At 48.2% G+C, this 22,122-nt stretch overlaps 1 protein-coding gene across 1 annotated transcript in view; it reads left to right on the top strand.

Annotated features, from left to right (window-relative positions):
* The window catches only part of CSMD2 (CUB and Sushi multiple domains 2), a 544,659-nt gene that overhangs the window by 438,855 nt on the left and 83,682 nt on the right, over positions 1-22,122 (top strand). The window contains exons 37-43 of the mRNA XM_084652534.1: positions 1,472-1,576; positions 8,363-8,481; positions 8,587-8,656; positions 11,318-11,434; positions 13,401-13,610; positions 16,088-16,276; positions 20,498-20,675. Coding sequence (XP_084508660.1) covers positions 1,472-1,576; positions 8,363-8,481; positions 8,587-8,656; positions 11,318-11,434; positions 13,401-13,610; positions 16,088-16,276; positions 20,498-20,675 — 988 coding nt within the window. The remainder of the gene's footprint in view (positions 1-1,471; positions 1,577-8,362; positions 8,482-8,586; positions 8,657-11,317; positions 11,435-13,400; positions 13,611-16,087; positions 16,277-20,497; positions 20,676-22,122) is intronic.

Genomic DNA, 22,122 nt, shown 5'->3' on the forward strand with positions numbered 1-22,122 from the left:
AAGCAACAGCTTAATTTCCACTGAGTTCAACTGGACGTCAACACCTGCTTAAAAGATAAGCACATGCTTAAATGCTTTACAGACTCAGGACAAATTTAAGCATCTGCTTAAATGGGACAAGTGTGTTTTACTGAATTGAGGCCTTAGGCTATGGTTGGCTTCAGAAGATGCCAGCAGAGAACCTTAAACATGGCACTGGCTGGTCACCTTTGTAGTGTTATTAGGTTGGTAACAGCAGCACCATATTATCTTAGGGAAAATGGAGGAACATGGTCTAGTAAGTAGGACCTGGGAGTCTGGACTCTTGACTCTTATGCTCCAGTGATGGGACTGACCTGTCACTTGGTGACTTTGAACAGGTCACTTAGTATTGCTGAGTGTGTCCACACTAGAGCGCATCGTACCCATTTTCCAGCAACGCTCCAGTGGTGCAGTAGCAATAGTGTCAACGCTAGTGTCAGGCATAGGTGTTTGGACCACCCTGCTTGTGCAAACCTGCTGTAAATCCTGCCTGCACAGGCACTCTCACCATTGCTAGCATTCCTGAGCTGCACCATTGCTGGGTGCAAACGGTTGTGCTGTAGATAAGGCCTCTGTGTCTCATTTTTACTCATCTGTAAAATGGGTACAGTACTGTGGGACTTTCCCTAAACTGCTCTACCAACCCAGTGCTTATACATTGTAAAGTCTGAGATTGCCGCCACCTTTGTTAACAGTGAAAACAGGAAAAAGAGAACATCACAACTAACTCAAGCTTTCTCTCTAGACTTGGTTGCTACTGTGGTTTCTCCCTCGGTACCACTCAGCCATCACCCTAGATCCTCTCATCCCAGAGAATGAGATTACCTTACATCCAAGTGGGGGTAACAAGTCACCTGCATCACTGAGCCTCTAGAACCCTTTTAACCCTTTCCCTGCAGAATCAACACCTGGGTGCAGTGTTTCTGGCAAAAACTTGCCGGTGGTTATTCACAGCATTGTGAGATTTAATTGATTAATATTTTTAATGTTTTGAGATCCTCAGATGAAAGGTTCTGGGTCAGATTCATAAAGAGCAGCGGCCACTGCATCCAGGGCTGTGCTCAGTCCCACATATCAGATAGAAACACTTGGACCTGCTACTTTAATAGTTAACAGACTTGGGGCAGCGCTGGCTTCCCCAGCAACTCAAGGTCTGTTCCCACTCATCCTCATCACCAAATTGACCTCTCAATCCCTCAGTCAAGCTGCTCTCTGGCTGATAAGACTTTACGTGATGAAATGTGTCTCTAGGCTTTGGAAACGTCTTTTCCGACAGGCCTTGGCTATTCCTCTGCTGGACTCATTAGGACCTGTTCAAACTGAGTGGGGCCGTTAAATTAAAGGACTTTCTGTTCTCAGATTCTTCTCAGATTTATGCAGCAAATCTCGGACTATAAAGGGGAGGAGAAAAAACACCTTTCAGTACCATACATCCCTCCTCTTTTCCCAGGTACGACGGTGCCTGCTTTGCTGAACAGCACTTCGAACCAGCTCTATCTGCATTTCTACTCGGATATCAGCGTGTCTGCTGCAGGATTTCACTTGGAATACAAAAGTAAGCGCAGCTCCCAGATGGGTTCCTGGAACAGCACATGCTCAAGCTTTCATCCTGCAGGTCCTAGCATGGTGTGTAAGGTGGTGACAATTCAGTGCAAGTGGAGGCTACATAAGGTGGGTGGTGCAAGTGAGGTTAAGTGCTAGGTTTTGACCCAGTGCTCAACCATCCATGCCTGCTCTCTTACAGTCAAGTGCACAGAGTGTAAAAGAGGTACTCATGTGGGCATAGAATGGACATGGCCGAGGAGATGTTTTCATACATGTGATCCTCGTCCTGCTGCTGATGCGCTTAGCTGTGACAAACCCGGTTTAGCGTCGCCTCTCTTACAAGGCAGGAGTAATTTGGCAGCCTGCAGGTTAATAGATCGGGGTCCCCTGCGCTTCCTATCCTGCTCGGCACTTTATCCCTTGCACTTACACACACACTATACTTTGCTGCTGCACAGTGTCAGTCCCCCAGTGCATGAATGTGTGTGGTGAGCCTACGTGCACAGCTGTCCTCCCACCTTGACTTCCTCTTGTGCCAGGATGCAAAGATTGTTGCTGTGGGCACTGCTGTGTAACAGCATCTGGCCCTACGTGGAATGAAAGAATAGAAATGAATGTGGGCTTGTGACAGTGTCTGTCTTAACCCACCTCCCATCCCAATGAACTTTGTGAAGCAACAAGGTAGATGCTGGCAACGCAGCGATGGTGTAGGTGAATATCGCAGGGGCATGCTCATTAATGACTTTCACAGCCTCGGACATCAGACCTGGGAGACTTGTTAGCATGAACTGAATAGAAAGCCCTGAGGAAGACCTTCCTGCCAAAGCAGCTGCTACCCCAGGCAATCTACAGAGTGTCCCATTGCTAATCTCTCAGTCTTTACTGGAAAGATTCAAGTGTTGGTGCATCCCCAATCGCTGTTAAAGGGCCTGACCACTAGGGATCTGGTGGTAACCCATCAACCAGACGTGACGTAGGTTCGCTTCCCATTCTTGGACCTCCATTCCAGGAGGATATGGGAGCAACACATGGGTTTGGACAGGGAGCATGGAGCCATCCATATGGAAGGGGGCCTGGATCGTGTATATCTCTGCAGGACGCTGCATCTGACTAGAGTGGGGGTGGTAGGGATTCTCATTAAAGAGAACTGGCAGGTTTTGATCATGAAGCCAAGGCTTCGTTCTTCCTGCTGCCTGTACTTTGATTCCTCATCTATGACCAGACCTGGTCAATCCAGAAAAGCTACAGCAGGCAGCCATGCAGAGGTGGTTGCTTTTACCTCTCCAGCAGGACGGCAGTGGGCGTATGAATGACAGCTAGAGCAAAGTCCAGCAACGTAGGAGCTGTAGGTAGCAGAATGATCGCTGTTATGAAATTGAAGGTATCTGTAACAGCAGGGGAAGCAAGCAGGCTTGTGCATTTACAGTGGAAGTCTGCAACAACCAATCCAGGGCATTCTCCGCTCCCTACGTGCGTGGAGGTTAATGTACAGAGATATTCCCACTCTCTGACTCATGCCCGAATCGGTATCAGCAGCACTGAGCTGATGAGAGATGTGCTGGGACTATTGTCTCCTTTAATTGAACCTTCCTGTGGGTGATGTGAACATAATTGTTTCTTGCTGGACACCCTATTTTCACAGGTGCTCACAAACACGACTCTCGCCTTCAGATCTCGAGCCAACAGATTGTGGGGATTTCTCTCCCCAAAGCCGCAGATAGATTTCAACTGTCTTTCATTTGCAAAATGTCCACAAAATGGCATACGGTCCTGTGCTGTACAGGTGCTTATCTGTAGAGACTCTGCGCCCTTGAGAAATGTCTGCTTGCACCAGACTTTCCAGGTTGCTTCTGTTTATGCATAAGAAGCCTGTGTGTGCTAATGGTTAAAGCAAAACTGCAGGAGAGGAGAAGGGCTTGGGAGAGGCTAGGACCCTGGAGTGGGACTCAGGAGATGGAGGTTACGAACTTGCATAAGTCTCTTCCCCTTTCTGTGTCTCCTCCCACCTTTTGTCTGTTTAGTGTGTAAGCTCTTCAGGACAGGAGCCGCCTCTTACCATGTGTGTTTGCAACACACCACACAGTGGGGCCTTGATTTCATGGGGACCTCTAGGCACTACTGCAAAGCACATAAATGATTCTTGATTTTATTTGCATTGTGGCAGCACCTAGAGGCCCCAGATCAGGTGGCTCAGGGCCCCATTGTGCTGTTTGCTGCACACACAGATAATAAAAAGACAATCCCTGCCCCAAACAGCTTACCGTCTGAATAGATTCTCCTTGTAGCCATGCCACTGGCTTGCTCCGTGGTTGGGATCCCAAGGGATCCATGTAGTGGCCCAGGAGTCCTGCAGCTCTGTCCATGACTTGTTATGCGAGCTGGTCACTTAATTTCTCTGTGTTTCAGCTCCCCACTGTAAAATGGGAGTGACAGTTTGCTATGAGGATCAGTTAATATGTGTAGTGCATGTTGAAATTGTTTGAGATCTTCCTTTGGGGCCAATCCCTTGTGCCAACGTGGGAGCTTTGACACCTCCTGGGAGCAGAGCCGGCCCTGTGTTGCCTGGTGTTTGGCACGGTATAATGCTTCGCTGTTTCCACTTGCTTGTTATGGGTAGGTAGTAGGGCTGTTTATTTCTCCCTCCATGTGGTGGTGATCTGTAGAGTATTCCTCGCCAGTGTCTTGGCCAACACTGTGCTCCAAGAAGCTTGGTTACTGTGTCGGGAACCGCTCCTCTGTTCAGAGCACATCCAGAGGTGGAACCCGGAGTGGCAGATGCTTCAGTGAACTGTTAACCACAGCAAGAGCTGCTTGAGATCGGCTGGGCAAGTGTGAGCATTCAAGGTGTGTTCCTAGATGGTAGCTTATAAAAGAAAATTACCTCCGTATTGCATTCCATTGCTGAGACTCTAAGCTCTTTGGAGCAGGGACCTGGCTTTCTGTTCTGTGTTTGAACAGTGCCGAGCACAAGGGGGGCCTGCTCCATCAGGGTGGCTCTTAGGCACTACAGTAATACAAATAATAAGACGTATTATCCGGCTGCAGTTCCTACCCAGATTCTCTCTCTCTCTCTCACCTGGAGATCGTTTGGCGTCGGAGCTTTGCTCTGTCCACAACCTGGCTCCCATCGTCTGGAGTGGAGATGTGAAGGTCCAGGTTGGCCCCAAGGCTGCCTTCTGTGTCTTAGGTCTCTGGCAAAACCGCGGTTGTGCCCAAAAGCTGTGCCAGGCCCTTCCTGGCCCGGCTACAATTGCCCAGGGAGGGGTAAATGGGGCAGCCTCCAAGCTCCCAGCACATCATCTCACCATTCTTCCGTCCCTGACCAACATGTTGCACTACAGAAGCTTCCATAGTAACCGCAGAAGGGTCCGTCATGTCCTGCCGTCTCCTCCACCCTCACCCCCATTTCCTGCTGCTTCCCTTAGTCCCCAGGGTCATGCACGGATGTGCCCTCTCCCGCTTGTCCTCCTCCATGTTCTCTCCTTGAAGCCCAATGTTCCTCTTGTTTACGGCTTGCCTGTCCGCAAAAGATGCTGTCTCTGGGTCTGTGAAAGTGAGACCTGCCATGCAGTCAGCTGCCCTGGGCTTGTCATCCCCTCTGGGCTGGTGTCTCTGCTGCGGAGTGGCAAGGAGCCTGGGAAGGAGGGTGCAAAGGATGCTCCCCGGGGCTGGGCAGGCATGCTTTGACATTGAGACGGCGGTGTGAGGCATCTGCTGGGCCACCAGCCCACCTGGAAGATCTGCATCCCATCTGTTTCTTCCTCTCTCCATCCAGCCCATTGTTCCCAGCAGTGTACACATTTGTAGCCAGATGCCTCTATCTCTCTCTCTCCATTCAGCCTGGGAGCACCCCCTGGTGAATGCTGCCACACAGGGACAGGGAAGAGGCTTGGGTGGGTCAGCAGATGAGTGACTTGTTGTGGAATACATTAGTCTCCCACATGTGCCCTCCTTCTCCAGGGCAGGTCACCCTGGTGCTTCCTAGCACTTGTTTGATTATTGAGGGAGATCGTCAGAACTCTGTGGGGATCCCAGGCCCCCCTCATTGCACTTCCAACCCCTCCTCCATGCCTACCAACTCACTTGCAAGCATGTGCTAATCCAGCCAGTCACCACCAAGTTCAGCCGTGGTTATTCCTAGCAATAGGACAGCATGTCGCCAGATGTGCCCATATCCCATGACTTTCTTCCCACCGGACTTTTTGTTTCTTTACTTGAGGAGACTTGGTTGTAGAGAGAACCTGCATTCTTTGGGACTGCTGTGACCAGCGGGCCAGGAACAGTCAAACCTGACCCATCAGGCGCGTCCTCGGGTGGTGGTGGTGAGATTGGAGGCATGATTAGAAAGGGTGGGTTTGACAGCTTTGGTAGCCCAAGAGAGGTTGGTCATTTGCTATGAAGACTCCTGGGTTCTGACCTGTTTTCTTCTGCTGTGAGACCTTGAGTCATTTCACCACCCTCTGCCTCAGTTTTCCCTTCTGTGAAACGGGGATAAGAGCACCTCGCTCCTAATGCATTCATTAGTAAAGCAGTACATTAGTGTGAGGTACAACAGTGAGAATGCCAGCAACTCCATGAAGTCCAGCAACTATATGGCTATTGCCATTGAAGGCACCCAGATGCTACGGTGATGGTCAGCAGTATAAAACCCTGAGATGGATAGATAATCATAGTTCTCAGCTGAGGCATTAGCTGAACTATACTGGGTGCCCCATTCTGGGGTCAGGTTTCCAGGCTGGGACAGGAAGTTTCCAGCTTGTATACTTAGGAACACCAGAAGGAAGCAGCGTGAGGTGAGCTCATACATAGTGTTTCTTCCACCTCTCACCCAATCTGATCCCTTGAGAAATAGCCCTTATCTCCACATGCCCAAAAACCAGAGGGAAATTAATGGACTTTAGCACTGAGGATGACTCGGTCACCCACTGTTCTGTGTGAGAAGTTATTCAGATCTGCTCTCACTACTCCCTGAAGGTCAGGAGATACAGCCACACATGTGGCCATGCATGTTTTCTTGCCAGAAAGCATGACTCTGATATCAGAAGGGGAGTTGCCATCAAACCCATGTCAAGGTTATTTTTTTTCCCCTTTCTAGTTCAGCCTCCAGATTGTAGAGTTGAAGCAGAACTTTAGCCCTTGGAATGACGCTGAAGGTTATCTTTTAGTGACAGCTGTTAGTGTGGAGAGTGAGGGAGGTTCTGGCAGACAGCTAAGCTATGGTGGGCTATGAGGTGAGCTGAGGTGACTGCAAACTACTGTCTTAGTTTTATCTCCATGTGGCGCCATGGAAGTGGGAGACGGGGGAATACATAAAGAGGGGAGCACCTCACTGGACATATGACCTCTGGGGTTGCTAATCCTGTTTGCAGTGGGCCTCCTTCTCATTGTAATTGTAACCTGGAAGGAAACAGGATTGAGTAAAATCTTCATGGAATATTCAATTTAGACACTATCAGAGACCCAGGTCTGTTAGTTACCTGTCTCAAATGATAAATTCATTCCATAATTAAAGAGAGAGAGGGGGAGGGGGCAGAGAGAGAAGGGGAAAATGGGATTGTGCTGTCTCTGTCCCCAAAAAGGGTAAATTACATACGAGAAAAAGAATGGACTCTTTGTACTACAAGCGTGACTCAAATAAACTGGAGTTTGTCAAGCAACGGACAACTGGGATTGGCTCCCTCCTCTTACAAATCAGGCAACATCCGATACAAAACGATGTACAGCAACATGAATACAAACACGATTTAACATTCTCAAGGGGGCTTTCGTTGCCTCAGTGCTTTGCTTTTCTACTCTTGGTTACTTTAAAGACTGATGTATTGTTGCTTATGTATAATACAGCAATTATTACACTGCTGACTAGCCCTGAGTCAGTGAGGTCTGATCAGTAGCATTCATGCCTGTCAACCAGAAGGTTACATCTTACTTATTCATATCCGACAAATACTCTCCCCAAGGGAAGTGTTGGGAGCCTGCTCTTGCAAGACGAATAAAATTGGACTGCATAAAGCACTAGAGAATAGAGCGTGGGGAACTATTAAGATACCAGAGAAAGCTGCCAAGGCCAGGAGTGTAAATGAGATGCTGGAGGATGGAGAAAAGCAATTAGGGTGGTGTTAGGAAGACGGGCACCATGGCATGGGCATACAGATCAGGTTAGGTGGCAAGAGAAAGTCACACGGGATGCAGCACAAACTTCATTCTAGGGATCCGTTTTTCTAGCTGATGGCCCTTGGGAAGAGGTGTTGGCAGGTAAAAGTGTTCCCAGCCCAGAGGTACAGGGATTGTGTAGAGGAGGGTTTAGAACTAGGACCAATGGGGTAAAATGGAAGACGGGTGAATTTGAGGTGACTATCAGGGGGAAATACGACAGTGGTAACTTCTGTTAGACCCTGCAATGGTCTCCCAGTGGAAGTGATGGAAGCCCCATCACTAGAGGCATTCAAAGCTGGACTGGGCAAAGCATGCCATGATACACTGTTCTTCGGGGGGATTTCATAGGGAGATGGAGATGGCAAAATGTAGTTTCCACATCTGATTTCTATGGGGGAGGTCATTAGCAACCATTGAAGGGACACAGTGAGTTAAGCTTCAGATTCCCCTCTATTCACACTCAGTTGCATTGAATCTTTCTCAGTGTTTGCTCCTGTGGTCTATCTCCCCCGTGTTTGTCGTGTGTCTGTAAGTATGATGTCCTTGTCCCATTGAGACCCAAAGTTCTTCCTTCTCTGCCTTTGCCATAGTTCACATTCCCCTCTCTCTTTGAGCATTCAATTTCACTCTTTCTTTTTCACAGCCGTCGGCCTGTCCAGCTGTCCAGAACCCGCAGTGCCTGGGAATGGCCTGAAGATCGGAGAGAGGTACTTGGTTAATGATGTCATCTCCTTTCAGTGTGAGCCAGGCTATGCACTCCAGGTACTATACACTTGCAAATCCAGAAGGTTTTTGTTTTCTGGACTTCAACATTGCTGTGAAACAAAGAAACCCCAAATCTCCTAAACATCTTATTTATTTTTTTAGGGGCACTCACACATTTCCTGCATGCCAGGGACCGTCCGACGCTGGAATTATCCACCTCCACTTTGCATTGGTAGGATTCGTGCCACAGCTTAGTTGCTTCTATATGGTGCCCTCTTAAAATGTGGGGGAATAAGCGTGGGTGAAAAGAGAAGGACCAGTAGCACTGGGACTGGTGTCCAAAACAACAACAAAACCTGGTTTGGTTTGATTCATGAAACCCCCATCCATGAATCTACATTACAGAACCATCACTCCTGTGTAGAGGGAGAGCCATTCCCCTCACCTGTCATTCAGTGGTGTTCACCCTGCAGGAAAAGAAGAATGTTAAAGAACCAGACCCTCACCATGCTTCGTCCACCATTCTCGCCTAGGGTGATGCCCTGGGGAAAGGTGATGATGAGTGGCCAGCAGCGTGAAAGGTGGTGGACCTTAGGGTTCATCCTGCTCCTGTTGAGGAGAACAAGTGTCAGGCTTTTGACACAGGGCAGGAGCAGTACTGCAAACAAAGAGGCATGAAGGCAGCTTGCAGGACATTTTGGGTTATTTTAAGGCAATATTTTGCTTTTTAACAACTCTAGATGTTTAATATTCATATTCTGCACTTTATGTCTTTGCGAGAGAGACATTTATGCATTTAATAGCGTTAGTTAGTTAACAGTTATTTCAGGCCCCTGCTGCTCCAGCTCACATCATTTAGCTTTTAAGTAATTATAATAGCTGCTGGCTCTTTTATCTGATGATCTACAGGCCAGAAATAAATAGAGAGATACTTACAGCAGAAATAAGTGAGTGGATGGGACACCTGCCAATGGGAGCTGCTTAGAAAGGAGCCAGAACCCCTTTGGCTCAGCATTATAGTCAAGGAATTCAGGCGCTGGGAACAGGGTCTGCAGCCACGGGGACGTCCAAGATTAATGCAAGAACAAAAAAATCTTACATTATTGTTACTAGGATGTATTTCTGTTGGCATAGCACCGAGGAGTTCAGTCATGGACCAAGACCCTGTTGTAGACATTAGTGTCTGTACAGTGCCTAGCACAACGGGGCCCTGGTCCATGACTGAGGCTTCTAGGCGTTACCACAATGCAAATAATACTGGTGTTTGAGCCAGATTGTCCCTTTAGTGTAGTGCTGGAAAGTTACGTCCGTGTGTCCATCCCTATACTTGCCCGTCTACCTACCTACCTACCTTCCCACTTCTCTTCTCCTCTCCTCCAAATCCCAGTGATGTCACTGGGAGGCGACTGCTTTGCAGGACCCGGTCACTGCTGTTTTAATAAAGGAACACAGTGTGCGTCTGGGGTTGGGTTGTTCAAGCCCAGGAGTCTACAGCTGGATCCATACTGAAGCACCTTACATAAGGGTACATCTCCACAGCCAGTGACAGCCCACGACAGCAAGCCTCTGAGCCCAAGTCAAGAGACTTGGGCTTGCGCTTACCGCACTCAACACAGCTGCGGAGACAGCCCTTCTAAGTTGCAGCTCAATCTCTGAAGCCCACCCCCTGCCTAGACTTCAGAGTCCAAGCTCCAGCCCAAGCCACTGTGTCTACACAGCTGTTTTTAGTGTGGTATCCTGAGCCCCATGAGCCTGAGTGTGTCGATTCGGGCTTAGAGGTTCGCTGCCGCAGGCTGTGTCGCCCTGGTTTTTAGAGATGCTGAGCACCTGCACCTGCTTGAGTGAAAATCAAGCAACTTAGCAACTTTTTTCAGAGTGTGTGTGTGTGTGTGTGTGTGTGTGAAATTCTATGTATGTGTGCCAATCATCTCCCAAGTATGACAATTTTCACCTCACTGTAAAACCAGAGATTGGATTCTTCATCATTCTCTCATTTCCAGACATTATACAAAAGCCCCCAAAGCACTGGAGAAAACATATTAATTCCCTGGCAAGGCTTGCTGGCTGCTGTCAGTTTATTTAATCCAGATGTTTTCCTTTTACATAATTTAAGAGCAGTTATGTTAAACAGACATCAAGTGGGGGGAAACCCTTACAAGAGAAGCATTGTCAGACGTGAGCATGCATAGTGAGATGCTGGACAAAGGGAAATCTGTACCTTCAGTGTCAGATTGGATTAGGGATATGAGTGCATGTTATTGGAACATATTACAAGAGTAACGCAGAGGTCAGTCAGATAAGATGATGTCTTGAGTTGAAATTTAATCTGTCTTCTTGTTTGTTTTGATGTTTGTGCATTGGCCTTTGTAGAGGTTTCATTTGAGCCAACTGCGTATGCAAATTGTTCTGTATTTATAATTGTCCAGAGTTTGCTAAATATACCAACAGTTCCATCTTGATTTGGATCAAGCAGAGGCATTCAGAATCACCGTAAGGGGCTAGACAGATAGATTTCTTAGCTGTATTTTGTGCCTTATTTAAGGAAATTAAGTCGTTACCACTCACAGGCCCCACTGGGTTTGATACTGCACATGCACATGGTAATAGGTGCCCCCTGCTTCTAACACCTTACAACAATGCTGTGACCAGAGGTATCGATCCAGTCACAGGATCAGAGCTTTAATAGGTCAGACACAGAGGGCAGGAAAAAGATACAACGTACTAGGGGGGTGATCAGGGTGATGCTTGGCAAATATCATGTTAGCTCTGTGGTGAATTTTTCTTTTCTTTTCCATAAAATAAATTGATGGCAGTGGCTGTCTCCCTGTGTAAATGGTAAGCGACCTTTCCCCAGATCCTTTCCATTAACATCAGGCCCCTGTCGATCTTACAGCCCAATGCGGTGGGACCACAGAAGAGATGGAAGGAGTGATCTTGAGCCCTGGGTTCCCAGGAAACTACCCCAGTAACATGGACTGCAGCTGGAGGATCTCCCTGCCTGTAGGGTTCGGTAAGGCTGCCAGTTCTTCAGATGAACACTGTTGCTTCTGGGTACCTATTTCTGCTTGTGGCCTAAGTGATGGTAGACACTCAGGGGTTAATCTGGAAGGTCTCACTGCACCTGCAAATACAGCTGATTCTCTGGGTCACTTCTGAGTTTTCTGGACTGAAGCTTTCCCCCTTGTTGTTGTTACGCATGCCTCTGTATGTTGGGGTGCAGTCAGGAGTGCAACACCCTTGCCTCTCCCAGCACCCCAGCTTGCCCCCCGGATCATGGCTCGGCTGCACACCAGAGCATACGGAAAGGGGGAGAGATTTGCCTTGTGCTCTCCTTCTCCCTTCCTCATAGCACATCTGCTAAGGACCCAGTCACAATCCAACCCCAAACAGTGCAGTGTAGGAACCCCAGTAGCACTGGGCCATTAGCTTGAGAAGCATCCCTTATAGAACAATTGGAAGCCAGCTGAGTTGTTTAAAGAGCAAATCAAGATACAATTAGATCACTGTCTCCCACTCAGCGGTGCCTGAATGCTAAACTCTCACGCTGTCTGTGCAGGCTGGGAGAGTTTGTCTGACTCATTTCTGTCAGAAACCTGGTCTTCACAAGGCAGCGGAAGTGGTGATCCAGTCCCCATGCTGAAATTATCCCTGAGAGAGCATTGGTCTGAGCCAGCGGTTCTCAACCCGCAGCCCATGGGCCGCTTGCAGCTCAGTCAGCACAGAGCTGTGGCCAATGTGACATCCTCAGGGCCATATAGGTAGTACTGGATGCGACCCACGTAACACATTCTGGGCCACATATGCAGCCCACACTGGTAAATAGGTTGAGAACTACTAGTAATAGAGGGACTCCTCTCTTTCTCTCTCTCTGGATGGAGGTAAAGTAAGGCGTGAGCCTATTTCATGATGTGTGTGGCTGGAGGTTTGGACATAAAGGGTGTGTCTACTCTGTCCACTAAGCCATGTTTGTGAGACTCGGGCTTGTGGACTCACTGTTTCCATGCCCAGGCTTGAGCGTCCAGGCTGCTTTGTAAATCTGGGTTTGCAATTGCTGGACCTGGGACTTTCAGCCATGCTAACATGTCCATACTGTACTGCACAGACCTTCTGACTTGGGTCTACAGCGTGACCTGCATCCACACTACAAAGTGACAGGGCTTGGACCCGAGTCACAGCTGCACTCAGGCTCTCACCCATCCAGCTAGCCAGATCTTAGGACCTGGGTCCTGAGTGCTTGCTGACCCGAGTCTGATGGATTTGTGTGTGGTTGGGCTCACACCCGAGTCCGAGCCTGAGCCTCGTGTACAATGTAGACATACCCGAAGGGCCTATGTTCTTAAGCAGTGGTTCCCACTGAAACAGTGGGGTGAATGATTTTGAAAAAGAGTACAAATGTTCAACGCTCCAGCTACGTGTCCACTTTGCCTGCTGTGTTGCAGCACCCCACTGAAATAACAGGAATGATAGAGCCTCGCTGGTATAGTCGGAACAACAAGTGCTTTCTGTCTGGACGTTCCTGGGACATTCAGCAGCACAACAAATGTATTCTACCTGCATATAAACAGGTTCCTTGAGTCCACCTGCATGCACCCGGTACATTCACCATCAGGCTCATTCTGGCATCAGACACTTGATGAATATAAGAAAAGGAGGACTTGTGGCACCTTAGAGACTAACCAATTTATTTGAGCATAAGCTTTGGTGAGCTACAGCTCACTTCATCGGATGCATTCCAGTGAAGTGAGCTGTAGCTCACGAAAGCTTATGCTCAGATAAATTTGTTAGTCTCTAAGGTGCCACAAGTCCTCCTTTTCTTTTTGCGAATACAGACTAACACGGCTGCTACTCTGAAACTTGATGAGTAAGGTTCCAGGTCCTGCTGCTTGATCCACCAGTATTTGCCGATTTCCAAACTAGCAGACTGACTTGACCGTTGCGTTTATTTCTTCTCCTCCTCCTCCTCTTCTCCTTCTCAGGTGCCCACATCCAGTTTCTGAACTTCTCCACCGAGCCGAACCACGACTTCATTGAAATCCGGAATGGACCTTACGACACCAGTAATGTGATTGGCAGGTTCAGTGGCACTGAAATCCCAGGCTCCCTGCTGTCGACGTCACACGAGACAACCGTGTACTTCCACAGTGACCATTCGCAAAACAAGCCAGGATTTAAGCTGGAATACCAAGGTAACAAGGCCACCAAACAAGCAGGGAGGGAGAGTCCTGTCCCCAGGGCTGGCACTGGAGAGGGAGCAGATGGAATAAGAGCTGCTCTTTTGTTGAATTAGTACCATGAGGACTTAATCCAAATTAGTGGAAAGGTGTTACATGAGATCCATACTTAATCCTAATAGCTGGGTTCCGTTCATCCTGCTGTTGCCTAAGGCAAATAACAAATGTTCCCGTAGTGCTTTGTAACAGTGAAATGCCTCAGAATTAATTCTGGCCAGACTCACTTTGATCTTGGCTCTCTAGACTGTCGTGCGCCGTAAGAAGTCGTCCCCAATGGACACAACTTTGCCTTGGAATTTTGCAGGTGCTCGTCTTTCAGGGTCAAAAGTAAAGTTAGGATCCTGAAAGCTCCTCTCTGTTTCCTAGAGCTGTGATGCACTCTTGATTTGTGCTGATATGGGCTGTGGATAGGGGAACTGTGCATTTTAAAGAAAAGAGACGCAGTAGTTTAATTGAATATTCATATGCCATGGAGCTGGGCATGGTTTGAGAATCTTAACCGAGAATGAGAGTGGGGGCAGAGAAATAAATTAGCACCAATTAATAAGCAAACCCTGGCCTAAAGTTTCACAAGTGACCAGTGAATTTGAAGAGCCTCTGGTTTTGCATCCTCAGCTTGAGATCATCTTACAGGGAGTCATGATTTTCAGGGGGACGGGGCTCAACTCTCTCAAAATCAAGCCCCGTTTAAGGTGTCTTAAGTCAGGCACCTGAAAAATTGAGCACCCCCGATCCCTAGTTGCTGTTAAACATGTAGGCCCCTGAGCAGTGAATTCCTGTGAGTCTGTGAAACCCTCTGGGCAGGAGCTCTCTGGGTGTTTTTTGTTCAAACTTCTCAGAGTGGATTTTCTGATTTTGGAAGGCGCTGGGTTGACAGCCCTGGATTCCTTGGTTCATCCAGCTGCAGCATGGGCAACAGCAGTGCTGTTTCCCCTCACAATGTCCCTTGACCAATGTGCCTTTGGAGGGGCCGTCTCTCAGGCTGTTGAGTCTCATGGCTTATTCGCCTGTTGGCCTCTCTGCGGAGGGGCACATTGGTCATTGCAATACACTGGCAGCCTCATTAAAAGAAGCCAAGAGCTGAGCAGACCAAAGAAGCAGATTTCCATTTATATACCTAGAAACAGCCACATTTCTATATGTACCTCAAGCGGAATGGGTCAGTGTATATCTGAGTCTGCAGGGCTGTCAATCCGGAGCTCTCGTGAGTACTACATTTCCCAAAACACTCGGCCTTCTCTGCGTCCCCGTCCTTGGGGGATTCGAGCATTGAAGGGACCAGGTGTCATGCAGGGGAGCTGTGTGTTGTGTAACGAAGGAGATGGACTTCAATGTGCCGCAGCTGGGAGCTGAGTGATCCTGCCGCCACAGAAGAGAGGCAAACTATGAGTGGAAAAGGCAGAGCATATCTCTCTGTCCCTGTGATGCAGCCAAAGGCTGGCAAAGGGCAGACTCCCCAGAAATAGCACTAAAAGCAGCTACTCAGACCTAATTGAAAACATTAATTTTCCTTTGGCTTTCCCGTGCGTATACCATATAACTCATGCGCTGTTGTACGATTTAGGGGGAAAAGCACAGTCCAAGGCACCATGGGTAATCTCATGGAAATTGCTATGAAAATTAGATCTGGCTGTGCTGACCAATAATAACTCATCGTGACAGGCAGCGCATGTTAGCCAACTGCCATCCATTTATCACCAAAACCACTTCCATTTTGTTGAAAAACCTGGCAGATTTCCCCCATTAGAAGCAAGCTGTGGGTTGACCCAGTGGACATAGGCCTCATAGAGACAGGATAAACCAAGAGCGGGGCCCATTGCTCCGTGACCATGCCTGCCACAAGTAGCAGGATTTTCTAATCGCTATCGATCAGAAGAATGTTTGGCTCTTTAAACCCTTTATAGAGTCACCACTCTTAAAAAAAACCAAAAACCAAAAAAAAACCCCAAAACGAAACCAAACCAAAACCATCAAGCATTGTGAAGAATCTAACAGTGGCATTCTGGCCGCACTGCAGTCAATGGCAAAATTCCCAGTGAAATCAGTGGGGCCAGAATTTCACCCGAAATCCCTAATCATGCCAAGGGGTAGATTTTTATGTGGGAATTGCCATCCCGGATCAGACCACTTTTATATAGCTTCAAGCCCTTCTGGTCCTAAATCCAGCTATGAAGCAGGGAGGAAAGGGGTATTTACTGCCATAGGACATGCATTTATCTAGGGATTTTTGTCCATTGGGGTGACATTTTGGCCGTCTCTCCCATGCCCCATTTCCTCTGCACGCATTAAACCTCCATCCTCTAGAGTGACAGCCAAGATATGGTGAGGATGGTGGCTCGAGCACTACGAAACCCTTGGCAGGAGGGGAAAATGACTCCAGCCCTTAGAGGAAAGCATGAAATACAGAACTTGTCTCCTTATTGTATTTCCAGCCTATGAACTCCAAGAGTGTCCTGACCCTGAGCCTTTTGCCAATGGCATTGTGAGAGGAGCCGGTTACAATGTTGGCCAGTCCGTATCTTTTGAGTGCCTTCCTGGATACCAGCTGATTGGCCACCCAGTCCTGACATGTCAGCATGGGACCAATAGGAATTGGGACCACCCACTGCCCAGGTGTGAAGGTACGTCTTTATTGGGTCACCTTTGAATATCATGGGGATTTTCTGGGTAGCCCGAGGAGTCTGCTCAGTACTGGCTTCTGGTAACTTGCTTGCCTTTGATTTTGATGGATCAGCTGGGAGGAAGGAGGAAATGACATTGCCTTGGTATTTTAAATCCACCTTCTTTCTAGGTCAAAGCCCAGATTGCTGACTCAGGTTCATTCAAACTCATATGCAGTCTGGCTTTGTGCCGATGCTGATTAGTGGGAAGGGAACAAGCTCAGAACAGCAGCTCAGTGATAGTGGAGGATCCAATAGAAGAGATAAAAATATGGTCTGCAGTTTCTTTGTTATATGCATGTGGTCCTCGAGGGCATAGCTCTTCCTTTCCTAAGCCTTTGTGTAGCGTTGCTGTGCACTGTTTAACAGCTGCTTTGTCTCACCCCAGAGCCAGCTACATTGCATTGTAGTTTGTACAGACCACGGCCCTTTACATTTGTAAAACCTAAAGTGCTTTGTGATCCTACAGGATGCAAGTTTCTCTGGAAACACAAGCTGCTGCTAGAGACAGGCCTGAGCTGTGTCGTACGGCTACAGGTCTCGACCCTGGTAGTGTTAGGATCAGTGAGTTGGGGTCAGCCCACTTTGGGAGGTGTGGGCGAGTGGCGAAATTCACACCCAGACCTGGGTTCATCTTCCAGAGTTAGGGTGTGTTTGCATCTGGGGTTATGAGTCAAGCCCCTCTCTGGCTAGCAGCATTTTGTTCTTTGCTTGTTCCGTCGCTGACTGTCAGTGGGAGTAGTGCTTGTGCAATAAGGCAGTATATGGCCCTGAGAAAAACATGCCTGCTTTTTGAAAGTGCTGAGCACTTAAAGCACCCATTGTCAGAACCTCTGTGAACCAGGCCCATAGCGCCTGTCTTCCACGGATAGAAGTGGGCTTCACAGATATTAATTATCTAACCCTCTCAGCTCCACTGCCTTGTGTATTATTATTAAGTCTATTGTACAGATGAGGGAAGCTGAAACACAAAGCGTTCAAGTGACTTGCCAATGGTCACCCAGCAACTCAGTGGCAGAGACAAAAATTAGAACCCAGGTCTCATCCATTCTTAACCTCTCCAGGGACAATGGCTCCACATTGCAAATGCATTGATTTGTCTTCTCTGCAAGCTCCCCACAGAGCACGTTTCCCTGAGCACTGTCACGTGGCAACTTCAGAATCTGTGCTCCCTGCTTATGCTAAGAAACCATCATCGTTTTGCTGATTTATTAACCCCTGAGAAATTACTGCCGGCTCTTGGACAGGTTTATGGCCACACAGGGCCAGCATTCTCTGCCTGGTTTTCTTTCTATTTTTTTTAACTTTTCCTTCTTTCCCAGCCTGCTATTTCATGCTGACACTGAGCCTGATTCAAACAGTGTTTTATTGTTCTAAATAAGTTTTGCCTTTTTCCCATTCAAACACCTATCAAAGTCAGAACTTTATGATGTGTCGGAGCAGCTAAATAACTAAGGTAAAGAACTGGGGCTTTGATCAGCTCCGCACTTTGTGTTTGCAACACCCAGTACTGCGCTGAAGTAAATTTAATCACCCCCACTGTGCTGAGCCCCTGCTGAGAAAAGACCCTTGCAGCTATCGGGATTCAGTAGTAGGGTTGTGTCAATGCGCAGTCTGGTCTCCCTTATGCAGCGATGGCTGCATCACTAAAATGCTGCTGAATCTTTCCCTGTTGGAGGCGGAATTCTTTAATGATCTTAGCAAGAGGCTCCATTTGCAAGACTTGTGTCTGCAGCTCTGATTTCCAAGAGTGGTTTCAGGGTGTTAGCCGGAGTGAATGGCTTGGTGTTCTTGACATCAAGTCTGAAATGTGTAGTTTCTCTGTTCAAACCCCAGCAAGGCTATCTTGGCCTTTCATCATTCCAAGAGAGAGAGATTGAGTTCTGTGCAGTTTACTGTAGAGGGGTCTTTTATATGAAACCTTAAGAAGTGCAAGCCTGGTTATTGATGATTCCCCCTGTAAGCAGGATGGCTTCTACCAGTCTCTTTGGACCAGTTGCTCCCAAACTTGCCTTGTATTGGGGAGCTGCGTTTGTTTTTCTCTTTTGAATCAAGACTCCTTAGCCCTAGAGGACATAAAACATAGAGGGCCACATCCTCAGCTGGTGTCAGTTGACTTCAGTGGAGCTCTGGTGATATACACCTGCTGCAGATGTGGCTGAATATCCGCCCATTAGCGCTCCGTCCTGCAAGGGGCTGAGCTGCAGATGCAGCACACCCTCAATGCTCGTTGACTTCACTGTGCCTTGAAGGTAGCAGGAGCGAGCCCCTAAGGTATTTGAATAACCGTTCTGCCCACATTTTCCATCCAGCCCTGTCTTTCATCCCTGCTTGCTTTCTTTAGCAAGAACCCTGCTACACCACGAGGAAGGGAGTACAAAGCAATTGGCATGTCCTACAGTACTTCTAAACGTGACGCTTCAGGGGCCACATACTTAGGCACAGGAAGAGGTGGTTAAGTCCAGTTGTGGGTGGGGGGGTGTTTTTGCTGAGGAGTCACTGTGCACGCTGGATTGTTAGCACTATTAATATCATTGCAAACGCTCCCTTTCCAGATACTTTCTTTCTTAAACACAACCACCAATCGCTGTCTATTTTTGCATAGAAGCTGCCCGTGAGTAATAGTTGCCCTCGTCCATCAATCTCCCCTTCCCGTGCAGGTCACAGCGAAAAGTCCATTGAACTGTAAGAGAAGCAGTGATTTTGAAATAAATCAGTAGAGGCTGAGATTTCTAAAGCTACTGAAGGGATTCCCTTGGGAGTCACGGGGTTGCACGGGTTTTATTACAATTGAGAGGGATTGAGCATCCCAATCTCCAAGGTGGTTTTGCAAATCTCATCCTTGTTATATAAAGTAAGTGTGTGTGTGTGTGTGTGTGTGTGTATACACACTCTCACTTGGACTGCTCACGTGAACAGGCAAAGCGGGATTAGGCACTAAATACACAGGGCCTGCCTCAGATCTGATTTACACCATTAATTGGAAATAACTCCCTTGAAGTCAATGGAGCAACTCCGGCATGAAACGCTGTGCGTAAGCAAGAGAAGAATCAGGCGCACAAGGTGTGAGAGACAGTCCTGTCTGCAGGGGGCTAATCACGCGCTGCAAATCCACCCGCGCTGTTCCAAGCAGATTGGAAAACGTTCTGTACCAGAAATCTTGCGTCCTAGAGAGGCAGCATGATGCAGTGGGTAAAGCCTAGATGTGGGACTCAGGAAGCCTGGGGTCTGTTCCCTGTCTGCCACTCATCGGCTGTGTGTCTCTAGGCAGGTCACATCACCTCTCTGTTTCCCTCCCATTCTTTGTTTGTCCCGACTGTTTAGCTTACAAGCTCGTGGGGGGGTGTGGCGCATCCGGCACAGTGTGCCCCAGATCTCAGTTAGGGTAGAGGTGCTGCTGTCATGCAAATAATAACTACTAATAACCCCCACCCCTGCTCTCCGATCCGCTCTCTAAAACACCAGCTGTTCAGCAGCTCTGGCCCAGGTCGTGGTATTTATGGTTGGATAGTTTTGCCCACTGACAGGTTCAGGAGCATGCTGTTCCCCATGGGTACACACAGCTGGTGAGCCCTAGTCCCTGGATTGGAGCACAAGGTGTGGTTTCTCAGCGCACCTGGTTGTCAACTGGGTACCAAAAGCCTCTGATTGTTTCCATCCAGCCCCGAGGCACTAAGCAGGGTTTACTGTAACAGGATGGAGCTGAAAAGTTTGGGACAGGATCCACAGATTCCTAACGTGCATATTGGGTTCAGTCCAGGGTTTTGGGTTGGATCCATGTGTAATCACAACCGCTGTCTTGTCTAATTGCTCTAGTTCTGTCATCTCGTGTATTTGTTGAGACCAGTCACTGCAGCCCCTCAGTGCTGGCTTATTCCCTGTTGACACTGTGGAGTTTAAATCTTGCCTTTATCTTGAGCCCTCTGGGCTGAGGGGAGCTGGGAGCTATAGTTAGACATCTGGATCAGCCTCTGATTCTCGGATCACCCCTGAATCGTCCAGTAGGGTTGAGGAGATCAGCATCGTTGGGCACAGGAGTGAGTTGTGCATCCATCTCTGCTCAGCTGGAGGGAGGAGGTTCACCGCAAGGGGAGGAAGGGAGGGAAGGCAAAGAGGGGCAGGGGATCCAGGAGGGGTTTGTTAATTGTACTTGTGTTTCTGTTCATTGTTAATTCCGTGCAGTCCCATGCGGAGGAAATATCACCACCCAGAATGGCACCATCTACTCCCCAGGCTTCCCCAACCAGTACCCCAATTCCCAGGACTGCGCCTGGCTCATCACGGTGCCTGCAGGGTATGGGATTCATCTCAACTTTACACTGCTGCAAACGGAGCCCTACAATGACTTCATCACCATCTGGTGGGTGCCTCGGCGGGAGCATGAGAGCTGACTTGGTTGGTCTGTCTGCCTGATCTGTAGGGATTTGGGCCCCCGTTCAGCAAAGCACACACGCACGGGAAAAGTTCCATTGACTTCAATGGTGTTATTCAAGTGCTTGAGTGCTTTGCTGGACGAGGCCATTATGAAGCATTCGGGGGGGAGAAGAATGCTTCAGGGTGAGGTTTGGAATATAGCTAGGAGTGATGGGAATTTGGCCTAGTAAGTATCAGCTCTGTATCTGATCGGCCCTTTCTCCATAGAACCTTGTGCTGTGTTGGCTTAGGGGAATGGTCAAGATGAGCTGAGAGATCTTCTCCAAACTTAGCTTCTGTGATCTTAACCTAAAACTCTGGCTGGATTTCAAATGAAAAGTCCCCAAGGGGAATGAGACTGAACATGGTCTGGTTTCCTAAAGGAACTGGTGGAAACCCCCTTCATGTGGGACTGGACAAAGATCTGTAGATGGATCCTCAGCCGATGTACGTTGGCTGTAGCTCCAGTGACTTTGAGCTCTCACCATCTTTTTCCCATTGACTTCATTAAAGTTATGCCGTTTACACCGACCAAAGATTTGGCCCCTGGAGGATAAATACTGTCTAGCGACTGAGTGGCAGTGAGTCTCTCCGAGTCCTAATTCTGTGATCACCACCTGTTCAAAAACAAAGAAATCAAACCCATACTGTGCGCAGTTTAAACAAATGCAGCCCTCTTGCATCCAGTCTGACCCAATTACTCTCTCTAGACGCTGCATCTCTGCTGGGGGCAAATGCAGGACATCATCCCAGCTGAGACTGGACATTGTTAGGTTACAGGTAACCTCCTCCTGCTGGATTCTCTCCTCAGCACGGCCCTTCATCTCTGAAATGCTCTGCTAAACGAAATAAGAGAAAATCTCTCTGGCAGCCAAAGGGGCTTGACAGAGGATACTTTTATGAATGGCAAATGGGGTCTTTCCTTCAAGCTGAATTTAGAGGAAATGAATCTGGTTCAAACTAGCATAATAGGAATTGCCTTTCGCTTCAGATTTCCCCAGCAGAGGTTTTCCCAGGCTTGTTTATTCGTTTGCAGAACGACTTTGTGGTACTGGATAGATATAGAACAGTGGGGAAATACGACATTTGCTGGTGTCCTCTTTAGATTTTGCTTTGTCATCAGACATAAGTAGCTGAACAGTCCAAAGTGAAATCAAAGAACACTTTCACTCAGAGCAAGGGCACAGCATTGCATCAGGGATGGAGAGCTGGGTTCAAACGCAAGCTCCCAGAGATCGGGAGCCAGGTCTTTAGCTGGTGTAAATGGGCGTAGCTCCACCAAAGTCAGTGTAGCTATGCTGATTTACATCAGCTGAGAATTTGGCTCCAGGAGCATGGCAGGGTAGGATCTTCATCTCCCCTTAGGAGATGGGAGGATAAGTCATGCACGGCAC

The sequence above is a fragment of the Lepidochelys olivacea genome, assembly GCF_965140295.1.
Source record: "Lepidochelys olivacea isolate rLepOli2 genome assembly, chromosome: 19".
Lineage (NCBI taxonomy): Eukaryota > Metazoa > Chordata > Testudines > Cheloniidae > Lepidochelys > Lepidochelys olivacea.